The sequence below is a fragment of the Antechinus flavipes genome, chromosome 2 (assembly GCF_016432865.1).
Source record: "Antechinus flavipes isolate AdamAnt ecotype Samford, QLD, Australia chromosome 2, AdamAnt_v2, whole genome shotgun sequence".
In the NCBI taxonomy this organism is placed as follows: Eukaryota; Metazoa; Chordata; class Mammalia; order Dasyuromorphia; family Dasyuridae; genus Antechinus; species Antechinus flavipes.
Window position 1 is genome coordinate 230,265,839 of NC_067399.1, and position 17,166 is coordinate 230,283,004.

General features: G+C 36.2%; 1 protein-coding gene across 1 annotated transcript in view; it reads left to right on the forward strand.

The window, feature by feature from the left end:
- Positions 1-481: 481 nt before the first annotated feature.
- The window catches only part of NUDCD3 (NudC domain containing 3), a 106,155-nt gene continuing 89,470 nt past the window's right edge, over positions 482-17,166 (forward strand). The window contains exons 1-2 of the mRNA XM_051976442.1: positions 482-868; positions 15,492-15,817. Of these exons, the coding sequence (XP_051832402.1) occupies positions 677-868; positions 15,492-15,817 (518 nt within the window). The 5' untranslated portion in view covers positions 482-676. The remainder of the gene's footprint in view (positions 869-15,491; positions 15,818-17,166) is intronic.

Genomic DNA, 17,166 nt, shown 5'->3' on the forward strand with positions numbered 1-17,166 from the left:
CCAAGACGACTGGAGATGTCACCCGACGAGAAATCTTGAGTCCTCTCAGTATTTAGTTAAGGAAAGAAACTTCTCAGAAAAAAACTGGCCTAAACTTGGAGTCACGTGATAGTCGGACCGCAAGCGCGCGCGCAGTGGTACCTGGCAGTGTTTTGTGTATGTGACGGTCGTGCGTCACGTGAGAGTTGGGAGACTGAGAAAACTTCCTCTGCCCTCTTCCTACAGGGTCGTAGGGTGTCACGTGCTCGCCATCCCCCGACTTTCTAGTCTGGGCTCTCTTTTGGTTCCCCTCCCACCTTGCATCGAGCCTTTTTAGCAAGGGCACCCACGCCGGAAATCCCGACGGCGGCCGGGCCTCAGCGGTGAACTGGAGACGTAGTCTCCGGAGGCAAGCGGGGCAGGCCGGAAGTGCCTCCGTCTCGCCGTCTGTGTGGCGGAGTCGTTGACTGGGTCCGCGTACACACACACACACACACACACACACACACACATACACACACGCACGCACACACACACTCACCCATTCACACACTCTCACACAAACACACACCGGAAGCCGCTGCTCTGAGGCGGAGACGGCGGCTGAGACTGAGATCGAGGCCGAGGCAGGCCGCGGTTCCCCCTGTCCCGGAGTGTCAGTGTTCCTCCCTCCGCTGAGCCGACCGGGCCGGTCGCCATGGAGCCCGGGGCGGCGGAGCTGTATGACCAGGCGCTGCTGGGCATCCTGCAGCACGTGGGCAACGTCCAGGACTTTCTGCGGGTGTTGTTCGGCTTCCTTTACCGCAAGACTGACTTCTACCGTTTGCTGCGCCACTCGGCTGATCGCATGGGCTTCCCCCCAGGGGCGGCCCAGGCCATGGTGCTGCAGGTAACCCGCGGGGTGGGGTGGGCTGCCAAGGCGGGGAGGCTCGGCGTGACCCTACCCGAGGACTGCGTCCCTTTGTCGCCGAGGTCCGGGAATTGACCCTTCGCTGTTCCCTCTGTCCTGGTGCCGGAGTGGAGCCGAAGGGTCACTCTCGGGGTAGTTGGGGCTGTTCGCTGCTTGCTTTTCTCTAAAGTGACTGGGTTAGACTGGATGACCTCTAAGATCTTTTCCAGTTCAGACATTCAAGGAGTCTGGGATTTTTATGTCCACTTGGTCTCTCCCTCTCCATCCGAGGCCCTCAGTGCACTGTCCTCTGAAAGGGCGTGACAGGGCTCTGTCTGAGGGGTCGTGTGGCCCTAGAATCTATGTTAAAAAACTTGGCGTTTTCAGTCTTGCCTTAAGCTCTTTGGATCATAGGTTTTCAGTCGGAAACCACTCTAGAGGTTATCTTAGTGCCAACCTCCTCGTTTACAGTTGGGAAAACTAGGTAAAAGAACTTATCTGATTTATTCACCATTAAGCAATGGTAGTGAAGAACTCCCATTTGAACCCAGGTTATCTTAGTTCAAATCCTGCTATTTTCATAGTACCACAGTGTTATCTTTACTGTTACCTTGGAAAGATAGTTTCTCTCTCTGGATTTTAATTTCTTAATCCGTAAAATGGGAAATAAAAGTAGCATCTATCTCATAGATATTTTGAGGCTCAAATGAGATATGTAAAAAGATTTTGCAATTCTTGAAAAAGGAATATTGTTATAATGTGGCCTAGACACCACTGGAGGCTTAGGAACACTGCTTAAGGAAACTAACTCCACCTCCTGAGCAGAAAACATAAATAACTTCAACAGAACTAGAACTATGTTAAAATAGACTTGATAAAGAGGTTCTAGGGAACTAGGATGATATTGTCAACTTGTGGAATGGGTGCAAGTTTTTTTGTTCAAAGATTGATGAATTTTAAAGTATTAAATCCAGAAGTAAAAATATTAATCTATATCTGAAGTGGAAAGAAATTTCCTTTATTTGTCATATTAGTGAGTTGGTGTCTTATGCTTCTACTAGGATTAAAAATTTAAAGCCAGAAGGGACCTTAGAGGACATCCAGTCCAGCCCGCTCATTTATAGATGAGAAAATTGAGATCCAGAGAGGTTAAGGGATTTATCCAAGGGGACTCAGATAGTATGAGTTGAGATTTGAATTTAGATCCATTAAATTGAAATCAAGTGCTTTTTCCATTGTACCAGGAAGTGTGAATTACTTTAGGGTCAATATTGTCTCTCTTCTAACGTTTTCTATGATCAGAAATCTATTCTGGTTGATGATGATGAGATGATCATATTTATATAGTGCTTTATGTATTATTAATTTTATCCTTTTGAGAGTCCTGTTATTAACCCCATTTTACAGATGAGAGCATTTTGAGCACTTTACCTCTCTAATCAGGAGGGTAGGTAGTTTTTAGTTCATTTTTAGTTTTCTGGAATCCTGGTTAGTCATATTGATAAGAGTTCAGCACAATAGCATTCTGTTCCATTTATATGCTATATTTTGTTTATCTGTTATTCAGTTTATGGACACCTCTTCAAGTCCCCTTTTTTTGCCACTTCAGTAAAACTTTTAATATTTTTGTACATCATTAGAATTTGTTTTGCTTAGAACTAATCCCTCTGACTTAACCTTTCTCTCAAATTCCCTTTCTTTTATTCTTTCCTTCCTATTTTTCTATTGAATGAAATGTATTTCTGTATTCATATGTATATGTGTATTCTCTTTTCTTTTGACTATTTTAGTTGAGGAGGTTCAAATGTCTTTCTGTGCTCTCCTTCTGTCCTCCCATGAACCCTTTGTTTATGAGAGGTCCATGCATTCATCTGATTAAGATTATTTTCTTTAACCTTTCTTTCCCTTTTGAGTTAGAAATCTTGAAAGTTCTCTATTTCTTTAAAGATTCATTTTCAGAGTTTTCAGTTTGGGATTTCTTTCAGGAAATAACCAGTGAATTCTTTCTGTTTCTATTTCTACTTTGCTTTCTGGTTTTAAGAAATCTGGGCAATTTTCTTTAAACTTGGTTGAAATTTTATATTTATCTTTTTTATTTTTGATCATAGAGAACAATTCTTTTTTTAAAAGTGAATCATTATTATTAGTACTATTTTTACTGTTTTTTTATTTTTAATAGTATGTTATTTTTACATATATATAAAAGATGCTTTTCAACATTCATTTATGTTCCAAATTTTTCTTCCTCTCCCTTTTCTGCCCCAAGACAGCAAACAATCTGATATAGGTTAAATAAGTCCAGTTCTTTTCAACATATTTCCATATTTGTCATATTGTACAAGAAAATAAGATCAAAAGAGAAAAAACCCCAAGAAAGAAAAAAAATTTTAAAAAAAGATAAAAAAATACTATGCTTTGATCCATATTCAGTCTCCATAGTTATCTTTCTGGATGCGGATGGCAATTTTTGTATCAAGTCTATTGGAATTGCCTTAAATCACTGTGTTGTTGAGAATAGCCAAGTACATCACAATTGATCATCATATAATCTTATTGTTATTATGTACAATATTCTCTTGATTCTGTTAGCCTTCTCATCATTTCTTATAGAACAACAAGATTCCACAACGTTCATATTACCATAACTTACTCAGTCTTTCCCCAACAAATAGACCAATGATTTAAATTTTTTTCTCATTATTTTTCCAGGTCATTTATTTTTGCTTTATGATAACTTATATTTTCTAATATTTTTTCCACTCCTTTTAAGTCTTATTAAGACTCTCTTAATATTTCTTGTTGCCTCCTGAAGTCATTGGTCCATTGAAACCTTGGTTGGACATAGTTTTGTGCTTACACTGCCAAGATGTTAATTTCCTTTACAATTCTTTATAACTTTCATTTCTTTTCCAATTTTTTCTTATGCACTTTCATTATTAAAAAAAATTACTTTTAACTTTAAAAATTTTTTTTGCTTCATCTCTTCTAAGAATTCTACTTTAGTTTGAGCCCAAACTGTTTTTCTCCAAAGCATTGTTTATAGATGTTATGGAGTCATTCTCTTTGTCTGTCAGGCCTGTGTCTTGAGCTTCTCTGCCACAATAATAACCCGTTGTGGTGGGGTTCTTTTTTAGTTTACCCATTCTTTCAAATACTTAATAACTTTGGGTTTGACATCCAAGCTGGGCTCTGCCACATTTCTAGAGAGAAGTTCTGGTTTGTTCCTGTTGCTGCTTTCTTGGGGGTTTTGAGTTTGTGTTCTCCTAGGATTTCAGTCATATGTGGAGGACTGCAGGGGCTTTCAGTGCTTCTAGCGTGGTCTGGTGGGTCTCTTCATTAATGAGATGATTTAGACGAGTTCCAATGATCTTGTGATGAAGAGAGCCATCTACACCTAGAGAGGACTGTAGGAACTGAGTGTGGACAACAACACAGCATTTTCATTCTTTTTGTTGTTATTTGCTTGCATTTTATTTTCTTACTGATTTTTTTCCGTTCGATTTGATTTTTCTTGTACAACAAGATAATTGTATAAATTTGTATGCATATGTTGGATTTAACATAGTTCTACCATGTTTAACATATATTGGATTACTCGCTATCTGGGGGGGAGGTGGAGGAAGGGAAGGGAAAATTGGAACACAAGGTATTTCCAAGGGTCAGTGTTGAAAAATTATCCATGCATAGGGTAGTTTGATTCAGGGCAAGGCCTGGAAGTTGTCCCCCTGGTCTAAACTCCACAAGCTTCTCATCTAAGTTTGTGTCTTGAGCAAGAGTAAACTGCTATTGTAAATAAAAAGCTGTAATAATAAAAAAAGAGTAAACTGCTGCTGGACTCATGGTTCATAGTGACAGGACTAAAGGCTCCCCGCTATTCTAAGGTTCCTGCTTTGGTTATTCTTTTGTAGGCTAGATACTAGAGTGAGACTCTAGTTTGAAATTGGGTTCTGAGCTATACCATTGCTGATTGCTTCTGAACTTCCTCCTTTCTTTGTACACAGCCTAAGGCCTCTCTATGTGGGTGTATACCTCTCCTGAAAGTCCTCTTTGCAACTCTTGGTATCTGTGACCTGAAACTGGATAGGAGTAACAACTTATCATTTGGTACCAATCCCTGTTGTGATGCCCTGGTGTGAGTCTGGGAGTGCCCTGTGAGAGTTTGAGATCTCCTGCCCTAGTACACAGCCCCTCCTTGAGCATTGCAGTGCTTTATGCACTTTGTGATTCAGGTCAGACTCCTCCCCACTGTCCACAAACCTTGTTTGTCTCCCTGAGCTGAAATGGGCTGGACAAATGACTCACTGTGATGTCTTCTGAATTTCCTCAACAGGATTTGGTGCATTTAGTCTGGTGCATTTTCTAGATCTGTTTGAAAGAACTTTTTGGAGTAGATCTTGCTGCAGTATTTCATTTCATTCCACCATCTTGGCTCTGTCTCTGATGATGTTGATGATGAATTTGAACCGTCTTCCTGACTCCAAGACTAGTATTCCATCTGTCATCAAATGCTAAATGGTTGTTGTTTTATAGTACTCTGCTTGAATTAGTCAAATAATATTTTATTGTTTATTTTACTCAATTATTGAGAGTCATTTTGGCCTAATAAATGCAGTTCTGTACTATACATGGTATTCTGGCGATCTTAGGTTAGAATCTCAGGTACTTAATGACCATGGATAAGCTACTTAGCCTCTGAGCCACAGGTTTTTCATTCATAAAAAGGAGATAACAGTAGTAGAATTGTAATTTCTCTGTTATCTCTTTTAGCTTTACTAATCACATGCCAGCTTTTCACCAGCTTTTCACAGATTTCATTAATTGGCTCTGTATATGGAAAATATTTACTTCCTGTCTACCTATTCTTTTCTTAATTTCTGCAAAATAGCATCTACCCACACAGTTCTACCAAAATTACTTTATTTGCAATGATAGATGACTTTTTTCTTGCCAAATCTACTTGAGCTCACATATATATCTTATTATGTGGACATTGTGCTAGACTGTAGGGGTTAAGTTGAGTGTGTGGAATATATAAAATTGCCTGTATTCTAGGGGGATAAAGCAAATATGTAAATAGCTAATAGAATGTGTGGTATACAGAGGAAAGGTTAATATAGGAGATAGTGTGAGGCTTGGAGACAGAAGATCTAGTTTGGACATTAGCCATATCATTCAGGGCAAGTTCCTCAGCCACTATATATGCTTCAGGCAACTCTGTTAAGTCACTCTAAATGAATAGCTCTTTGAGTTGGGGGAATTCCCCAAATAACAAAATCATAGATTCTATATTCAGAATTAGTTACCTTGGAGCTTATTATCTTTTCTTTAGAAGAAAGATGCAGAAGTATAAATTGAACTACCTGCCATGTCCTGAGAAAGCTTATGATCAGACAGGGGTATGTAATAGAGAATTTTGAGCACAGAAAAATGTTTTAGAAACATAGCTGAAGGGTGGATGAAGTTTTCAACTGAGTATATAAGGAGAATGGTGAATCGAGGTCAGGCTTTGAGGTGAATATCCAGAAGTGAGAGGTGGAAAGATTGTCAATAAAAAAACAGGAAAATATAGACAGTTTCAGAGGAATGTTAAGAACCCCTGCTTTGTAGAACATTAAATCAGTGGAACTGTGCTGATAAGGAAGGTAGCAGGCATTAAGAAGATATATGTAATAGATAGCTAGGACATAGAGGTTTTGGATGTAGAGCTCAAGTTCATGAAATTGAGAAGTTGGAAAGAAATTGCTCGTTTAGCAGGAGTGAACTGCAAATTCTTGCTTAAATGTCTTCTTAAGATAGAGGAGATGTGAACATTCTTGAAGACAATTGAAGGAGCTTGTGGGGGAAGATAATTAAAAAAGAGGGCACTAAAAAAGTAGGGACCATCCCTGTCACTATAAATAATCAACATAAATGTGATTCCAGCTGTCACTTAACCTTTTTTTAGGTAAGTTTTTCTCATCTGTAAAGTTAAGAAGTTGATAAAATAAGATTCCTTCTATCTCCAATCTGTAACCCAATTTATAAGAATAATTTTCTAAAGAAATAGGAAAGAATGGGGTTTATGAGTACAGAGAAAAGTTTTCTTAGCTTAGAGGTTATGAATATTAGGATAGGAATTAATTCCTTGATATTTTTATTCTTCTCAGTAAAATAGAAAGTGACTATTAATAGACTGTTTTGAGAGAACAAGAATTAAGGCTATTAGGAAAGAGTAACTGAAAGAATTGCTGTGGGGAATATGCTAGATAAAAATGAGATTAATAAAGAAATTGAAGAGTAATGAGTATGGAAGTTAAAGATATGCAATATGAATCCGTAGTTGCTTAAGTCAGTACTATGCAGTGTTTTTTTATCCTGTAGCTTAAAAAGAGGAAAAAAAGAAGCAAATAAATAATGTGAGTGATCTAGGTTTAAGAGTAGGCACAGTAAGACTAATTAAAAAATAAGGTACTGCAGAGTGCTGAATTAATTGACTAGAATCTGGGATAAGAAGAGTTTGCTGTAGCAAGAACATTCTGATGAATTGAAAGAAATGTAACATGGATTTGGTGGGTCACTTATTTATCATATTCGTTTAATACCCACTATGTGGTAAGCCACAAAAGTCAGAGGGACTGTGGAGAATCAAAGATTCATACTACCTAGAATCTGCCTTTAAGGAGTTTATGATCTAACAAGGAAGATAAAACAAAAATGGGTATAATGCAAGGCTATATAAAGTAAGTGTCACATGTATAATATAAAGAAAGTACCATAGAGAGGAAGGAAAGGTCATTCCTGACCAGGAAGATTTGGGAAGACTATATATAGAGGAACTGACATTTCAGTTATTCCTTTAAGATTGGCTAAAATTTTAGTTGGTGGAGGTGGTAAAAATACAGTAGGATAAAGGAACAGCATAGACAAAGGCTTGTGGGTAAGCATAAACTAAGAGGTAATAAGATTACTGTTTTTTACAGATGATGATAGCATCATCAACCCTAGAGAGCCAACTAAAGTTTAATTGAAATAATAACTTTACAAGAAAAACCAGGAAAACATTGTACACAGCAACAATAAGATTATATGATGATAAACTATGATAGACTTGTTTCTTTTCAGCAATTCAGTGATCCAAGGTTGTCTCAATAAATTTTTGATGAGAAAACTCCATTTGCATCCAGAAAAAAAGAAATAACTTTAGCAAAGTTGTAGGATATCAGACAAATCTACATATATCATCAACATTCTTATGTACTATATTCAACAAAACCCAGTAAGAAGAGCTGGATGGAGAGTTCTATTCAAAATAACTATAGAAACTACATAATACTTAGAAGTGAATCTTTTAAAATTCACCTAGGGACTCTGTGAATCTGATTATAAAACATTCTTTGTTGCAAAAATAGACAGCTAAGTAATTATACTAAAATTAATTATTCTTGGTGTAGATTGAGCAAATATAATGAAAATAACCATACTGTCTAAATTAATTTACTTTAGTGCTATATCAGACTTCCAAAGGAATATTTTATGGAGCTAGAAAAAATAGTAATGAAATTCAGATAAATGGTTAAGAATTTTAAGGGTAATAATGAAAAAGATGGAAAGAAAGGACTCTATCAATACTAGATCTTAAATTATACTCAAAACAGTGACCCTTAAGATAATTTGGAACTGGTTTTAGAAGAGAAAATTCAATCAATGGAGCAGATGCACAATATATAGAAGCCAGAAAATACAGTAGCATAGTATTTGATAAACCTGAAGTCCCCACTTACTGGGGAAGGACTTATTATTTGGCAAAATTTGATGGGAAAACTTGGCAACGGTATGGCAGAAATTAGTTTTAGAAAAATATCTTATATCATACCCCAAGATAAACTCCAGATGGGTATATGACCAAGATGTAAAAGGTTACATCATAAACAAAATGGAGGTACAAGTAAGAAATTACCCTTTTGGATTTATTGTTAGTTCTATCTTTTATAAGATGACAATGCGTGGTGAAATGGATAATTTTACACAAAATTAAAAAGTTTTTGCAAAACAATTCTAATGTAACAAAAATTCAAAAGGAGGCAGGTAACTGGAAAAAAATCTTTATGAAAAATTTTCTCTTATAAAAGTCTTATATTCAAGATATATAAAGAACTCATTCAGAATTATAGGACTAAGGGCCATTCCCCAATACCTCAAAGAACATGAATTGGCAGGCAGTTTTCAAAGAAAGAAATCAAGCTATCAAAAATCAAATGAAAAATGCTCTAAATCACCAATAATTTTAAAGCAACTGTAAGTCTCAAAGACTTTTCACTACTCAAAGACAAGTTTCACTTATCAGACTAGTAAAGATGACAAAAGAGGAAAATGACTTGGTAAGGCTATAAACTGATCTATTATGGAAAATAATTTGGTAATATATGCAGCAAGTTAGCAAAACTGTAAATATGGCTTGTAGCCTTCTTCCTACGTGTAAATCTAAGAAATTAAAGAAAGGGTCAAGGATCTCTATACAAAAATAGTTGTAGCAATTTTATTCTTGGGAGCCAAACTTTAGAAATTAAGGCTTGTTTTCTTATTGGAAAATGACTAAATAAATGGTGTTATAAGAGTATAGTGGAATATTATTGTTCCATAAGAAATGATTAAATGAACAGCTTCAAAAAAAACCTCTGAAGGACCTTTATGAACACACAGTTCTTTAAAGTTTTATATTATATATATTACATATAATTATATATGATTATTACATATAATAATTTATATTATATATATGTTTTATGTTATATATATTCTTTTAAAGTTTAAAATACTTTATAGCACAAAGTAAACAGAAGTAGGAAAACAATTTATATAATAACAATGTAGAAAAAAACAACTTTGGTAAATAATAAATTGTGAATCCACACAGAGAGATGTTGAATTTAGAATTTAGAATGAGACAGAAATTATTGGACATGGCTAATGTAGGAATATTTTTTTTTCAAGGCTATGTAGATATGTATTGTGGGATTTATTGGGGGGGGTTGTATTTTTAAAATTTGCTCAGTGGAAGAGGAGAGTAGTATGAAGAATACTTGGGGGAAAACCCCAAAAGATGTAGAGCTAGAATGGCAAAAGTTTGGGATGTGGTAAGTAGACCAGTTTATAGTGTGGAGGGAGAGAGAGAGAATTTAAAAAGGCTTATTATCCCATTGTTAAAATTTTAGCATTATATTTAAACTCTTCCTTTTTTCCCCTTTCATATCCAGATTCCCAGTTACCTAAATTGCAATCTTTGATTTTTTTCTTCTTACTATCACTGTTTTAATACCTGATCCTTCTTACCACCTGCATGTATTATTGTAATAACTTCCAAATAGGACTTAATTGCTTCTACTTTAGTCTTCCTTTCAATCAGTTCTTCATATCACTAATAGGAGCTATGTAATCCTTCTCTTTCAGACTCTGCATTGTCTCCTTTTTGCCTCCCAAGTAAAGTTTATACTACTTAGCTTGGCATTAAGATCCTTAGAGATGTCCTTCTCTCTTACCAGCTTGTCTTCTTTTCATGTTTTTTTATACTTCTGCCAATGGAAGCTACATACCACCATCTATAGATATCCTTTACACTACTGCCTTCTATGTGTCTTAACTCTTGCTGTTCCATATGCTTGTAATGTTCATTTCACTTGTTGGATTCCTGCTTATCTCTCCAATAGTCCTTTTTCCTCATCTTTGTCCCCTTGGGTTTCACATAGCTCTTTACATTTATTATGTAGTTTGCATTATAGTTGTTTGCAATATGCTCTTTTACTAGATTATAATCTGTTTATAATTCTTAACACTTTTTTTTTTTTTTTGCTTTGTTCTTTAACAGCTTTTATTCCTTTCCTCTCAGTGAGTTCTTTGTGGCTGACTAGATGCTTTCTTCTACTTTTCTCTTGAGCTTTTACTGTTCTTTTAAGCTACCTAATTTATAATGTAGTCTATATTATAGTTTTTTGTGTCATGTTTATATTATAAATGCAAAGTACTGTGTGAGATACAACAGGAAAAGGTCATTATATGCTGTAATAGGGAGGGAGGTGAGGGCAAGGTGAGAGAGAATTAAAAAAGCCTTCCTGGAGGAACTAATACATGAACACTTAAAGGCACTTAGTGCTTGCTAAATTGAGGACTTGGTGCTCTCCATCAAAGGCAGAGACATTGATTTAAACCTTTTTATCCGCCAGTACCTAGCAAAATACTCTGCATGCAATAGGCACTTAATAAATGTTTATTGAATAAGTTGAAAGGTAAAGCTAACAAGCAGCCAGGAAAAAACAGTTCAAATACCGAGATGCCACAATAAGGGTCACGCAAGATCTGGCTGCCTCAACATTAAAGAAATGAAGGGCCTGGAATCAGATATTCTGAAAGGCAAAAGAACTTGGAAAGAATAAACTACCCAGCTAAGCTGAGTATTTTTTTCTACGGAAGAAGATGGACATTTAGTGAAATAGAGGAATTCCATCTGTTTCTAAGGAAAAAACCAGACTTAAACAAAAAATTTGATCTCCAACAACAGGAATCAAGAGAAGTAGAAAAAGGAGAAACTAGACAACATAGTAAAGTAAGAGGATACAGTTCAACACAACTCCTCCTACAACTACTTCAACAAAGATGAGAAATTGAAGGATACACTGCAAGACTCAAGTGTTTCATTCAAGTCCTCTATCTTCAGAGTCGATGTTCTTTTCACTTGCCATTGTGCTTCCCATGGTCAGGCACACTGTAACATGCCCTTGACTCCTGTACCTCCAAATCCTGTATTCGGAGTGACCAAATAAATGTCTCCTCCCCAACCCACTCACAAAAAAAAAAAAAAGAAAAAAGAAAAAAAAGAAAAAAAAAAGATTATGATTGGCCTGACCCTCAGGAAGTAAACAAGCTGCATTTAATTGACCATCTCACAGCTAATGTCAACTAAGGTACCATAAACAACCTATGGGAGCCAATGAGAAATGATGAGGCAAGGGGAAAACTCTCTTGCATCAAGCGCTACTGGAGGCCCTGTCCTATCTCAGTATATCTCAGAATTTAATCTAGAAAAGGCATAAACAACCTTTTACCTTTCCATAATATTTTTAAAATAAAAACTTTTGGAGGGAAAAAAAAAGAAAGATAAAGCTAGAAAGCAGGGTGGGTTGAAACCAAGTCAGAATGCCTCCAGTTCTACATAAAGAGTTTGAATATTATTTGATAGAGAATTTGATTGGGGAAGTTATCTAATGATTAGCATATTGTTTTTGGAAGAATAATTTGGTGTGCAGGATGATTTGGAAAGAGTAGAGAACATGTCAGGAAGAAGGGCTGGGCTCTTTTCTAGTAGGCTTAGTTGTAAGATGCTGAATTTGTGGTAATTGTTGTTATACTAATAATAATATTAGAAACCTAGCATTAATGCTAGAAGAAATTCTTCTAATTTAGCCCCACAGTTTACAGGTGAAGAAACTGAAATGAAATGACATATCAAAACCATAGAGAGTAAAGACTTAAGCAAAGCTTTCTGACTCCAAGACTGATGTTTTTCTTATCATACTAGGTAGTATATTAGTTTTTTTAAGTATGGGAGTACATTCTGTGAGATTGGGGATTTGAATTCCATCATTGTTGCTTATTACTTGGATGAGTAGTACTAATCAAATATCTCTGGACATTGATTTCCTCTTGAATGAGAGGTAATCATTGGACTCAGTGATCTCTATAATCCCTTCCAGCTCTAAATCTATGATTGTATGACTAGCTAAATTCGATGAAAATTGTGACTTGGTGTCTGATTTGATGAGAAGTAGTTAGTAAGGAATAAAAGTAAGAAAAAAGTAGTTACGAAGAACGTGTACATTATAGACTAGGCACTGTACTAAGTATTTTATAAATGTGTTAAGTATTTATAAATATCTCAATTGATACAATAACCATGGGATTGTTATTATCCTTATTTTACAATTATTATCCCCAGATTGCAATTGAAGAAACTGAGCCTGAGAGAGGTTCACACATGTAGGAAGTGTCTGAAGCCACATTTGTTTTCAGGTGTGTCCTTACTCCAGGCTCAACTATTGTATTCACTGTGCCTACCTAGCAGCCTACTGGGTCAAACTTGAAACCCAGTATTTTAAACCAGATTGAATAGAAGAACGTGGATAGGATTAACAAAAAGGGTGATCTGGGTTGAGGAAATATGATTAATTTGAAGCATTGATGCCTGGATGCACAACAGCCTGGGCATTTGGAAATGGTAAAGTAGAGCTTAAGAGGTGGAGTTTAAAGTTTTCTACAGATGTGAGTCTTTGTAATTTCAATTCAGTATATGTTGATATGCTCCTGTAATGGGCTGAAGCTCTTGAGTCGTTGCACTGAGGTCCCAAGCCCACGAGGCTAAGTAGCAATTGGACAATACTCTATTAATATATGCTTGGAGAAAGAATGGTCCCCCCCACTCTGCAAGTTTTGATGTGTTGGAGACGATTTGTGAGTGGAGCGAGAGAGGCAGGGGCACTGCTGGCCAGGTTCATTTAGTGATTGCTCTCACTTCGTATTGCCCTTCACCTCTGCAAAGAATAAAGATCAAGGATGAGGGCATGTACCTCCTAGCTTTGTTTGGAAAAATGAGGCAGATGCTGTAAGATTGACATTTTGCTTTGCTGTCTTTTTGCCTTTATTACTAAGGAAAGATCTTGATGTGAGAAGGGTGAAGAGAAAAGCTATGTCTGAAAATGACTGATATAAAAACAAGTAACCAATTCAACCTAAGTCATTAGTACCTCATAGAGAGTGTTTTACAAGAATTGGAGGGTGGGAAACCAACTATAGACACTTAACATTAAATAAAATAATGTGTGAAAATGCTAGGTATACTATAAAATGCTAAACAGGTGTAAGACATTATTGAGGCTAGAATGAGTGCTGAAATAGTGGAGGTGTCCCACATGTAGTAAGATTTATGAATGATGACAGATAGGAGAAAAGGTGAAAAGTATTCTGTCCAGGGTGTCATGCTTTTGTCTTCTGTTGTGTAGTAGAGATGTAGGTGAGAGCCAATAAGGTGTTCAAGTTTTCTAGAAATGTAGAAATGAGGCTATTTAAGGATTCTAATTTTGAAATGAAAGGATTTGTTTTTCTGCCCATAACTTTTTAAACTCATATTTCTAATATGTCCTGTTGCTACTGTTATTCCTTTCTTCTTCATAAATTTTTTTTGTGTGTGGGTTAGATAACTTCTCTTTCTCTCTTGTGCTCTTATTTATATAGCTCATCTGAAATTAGTTTTGTCCCGTACCATCCCATATGTCAAAGAAAGCAATAATACACACTTTTATTTGTGAGCAGCTGCATAGTAAACTAAATAGTATCCCTTGTAAACACTTAATCTGACTAAATAAGTATCTCTAAAATGTAGAACAATGATTGTTGCTTTAAATTTTTTATATTTTATATATTTTTTTAGTAAGAGATGATAACATGGTTTTTTTTTCTCTCGGTTATTTAAATTAGAATTCAAGAAAAAGAAAGATCTATTGACAAATGTTAGTTAAAAGGATGATGACACACTGAGCTTTGGATGGCTTTTGATGAGGGAATAGAAATATTTTCTTTTTGTATTAACTGTTGAAATCTTATTTACAAGGCCTAGCTCAAGTGTCACTTTAACCATATAGCTTTCCTTGATCCCTACCTCAAATGAAAGTGATCTCTTTGTCCTTAAATTCTTAGAGCACTTTGAGTATCTCCTTTTACTTTATCATATGCTACCTGGTATTGTGGTTACTTGTACAGGCAGGTTATATCACCTTACAGCCCAGTAAGATGGTAAGTCATCTGAGGGCAGTACCCATGTGTCCTTTTTCATCTCTTGATGAAGAAGAAATTAGAGGCATTTTTGGCAAATTTAAAACCTAGTGCTGATGTTGTTTGTGTTGATTTGTATAGTAGCTTGGTAAAGTTGAAGTACATTTCCCATTTAGCAGAAAAGAAAGTCTTTCAAAGAATTGGAAATTGAAGGGATGCCTGTCAGTTGGGGAATGGTTGAATAAACTGTGGTATGTGATTATAACAATACTATATAGTTCTACAAGAAATGATGAACAGGATACTCTCAGAAAAACCTGGAAAGTCCTCCATGAGCTTGTGCAAAGTGAACTGTACTACGGTACAAAGTAATAGCAAGATTGTAGGAGTGATCGATCAACTATGAATGATTTTGCTGTTTTCAGCAATGCAATGATCCAGGACTTCTCTGAATGACTTATGATGGAGGATGCTATCCATACCCAGAGAAAGAACTGGTTGTGTCCGAATGCAGTTTGAAGTATACTTAAAAAACAACAACAACTTTTTCTTAATTTTTTTTTTTTGGGGGGGTTGGAAGAGAATGGAGTCTATGTTTTCTTTCTCAACATGACTTTGATGGAAATGTTTAGCATACTTTCATATGTGCCTTCTCAATGACAGGGATGGGGAGTATATATAATATAAATAATGTAATAATTAAATAGAATAAATTACACGGTGTTACTTGTGATCTTGATATTGAACGTAATAGTTTCTGACTTATGGCAGAAAATATTTGGTATTATATTGGATAGTTGGATTGATTTTATTATTTTTTTGGCTTTAGGTGTTCAAAAACTTTGAGTACATGGCTCGTCAAGATGATGAAAGGAGAAGAAAGGAACTTGAAGAAAAAATGAGAAGAAAGGAAGAAGAGGAAGCCGCGGCTGCAGCAACTGTTGAAAAAGTGCCAGCCCCAGCCCAGGAGGTAGAGATAGACTCTGCCACTGAGTGTGGCCCTACTGCAGGGGCTGATGGGCATGAGGAAACAAAGAGAGGGAAGCCCCTTGCACCTTCAGGGGCTGAGCAGGAGGCAGGTCACAGCTCTGTGGAGGCAGAATCTCCAGCAATGGCTGTTGTTGATGTTCCGGTTGAACCACCAGCCCTTCCCAAGTAAGAATTTCAGTTTGACAACTTCATTTCCATTGCATTATGGCAATTGTGTTTGGTTTAAATGGGGTTTCATATCATGCTTTTTTGTCCTTTTGTTTCTTAAGCATAAAACACATTTTCATAATGTATTATGGTGCTTCAGATGCTCCACAATGGGTTGTTCAAAAGATAGGGAATTTTTTCCTCCCTGTTTTGCCTATGGAAATTAGTAGAGTAGCATAGGAATTTAATTTTCCATGAATATATGCTAAATTAATTGAAGCCAGAATCAGAGCCTCCAACTCACCTGTTTTTCTGAAGCCAACATTATCCTCTATAAGCTCTCTGAGCATGATTAGGAGCTTTTCTTGTTTAAGTTTTTACATTTTCTTGTAATGTATAGTATAATGCAACCTCTGTAATTCAAGCATATATTACACTTAGTGATTATTATGTAACATTTAAAAAATGCTCATATTTTTCTAGGTGATCCAAAGAAGTTAACAAAAGTTTTCTCTTTTTGGAATCTGCAGGCAATTTGGTTTTCTCCTTAAGTGAATGAAGCTGAAACCACTTTGTAGAAAGCTTGATAATTTTATCTGAAGTGTGGCATTATAGGAAAGGAAGAAGTGGTGTATCCTGATATGCTTTCTTTTTTGGGTGAATCTCTTTTGATTTAAAAGATAAAAGATCTTTTTACCTTTTTATAAGTCTATTTGGTTCTTATTATTCAGATTCACATTCTTTATTATTTATCTTAGAGTGTACTTGAGTTCTTAGTCCTTTTTTTCTGAAGTCCCCTCTTCTCCCGCCTATAAGCCAGGACTAGACTTGGCATTTTATTGAAATAGTAGAAATAGTTCTTGACTTGAAGGTGATTAATTGTCAGGGACTAATATTTATCACTCTTTAAGGAATTGTCTCATCTCATCACTTACTGTTTAGTTTTAAGATTTCTTATTACTATGAATGATCTGTCGGGTTTCCTTTCAGAGCTCCTTGCAAACACATAGTGATCTTGTTATAATTCTATTAGTTTTTTAGGCAAGGCAATTGGAGTTAAGTGATTTGCCTAGAGTCACACAACAAGCAAATGTTAAGTATGTGGGGTCATATTTGAACTCAGGTCCTCCTGACTTCAGGGTGGATACTCTATCCATTGTACCATTTAGATGCCCTTTTGATGGCTACTTCCTCAGTGGTTCTCTGATCTTGTTCCAAGTGCTCCCTCCAGTGGTGTAAATTAGAACCCATCTTGTGCAACTCATTCCCTGATGATAGGTCCTCCATAAGGACTATGGCCAGTATGTTGGGATCATTCCTTTAAATTTTTTTTACATTGTGTGGGTACTAACAGAGTAAACAGTGCC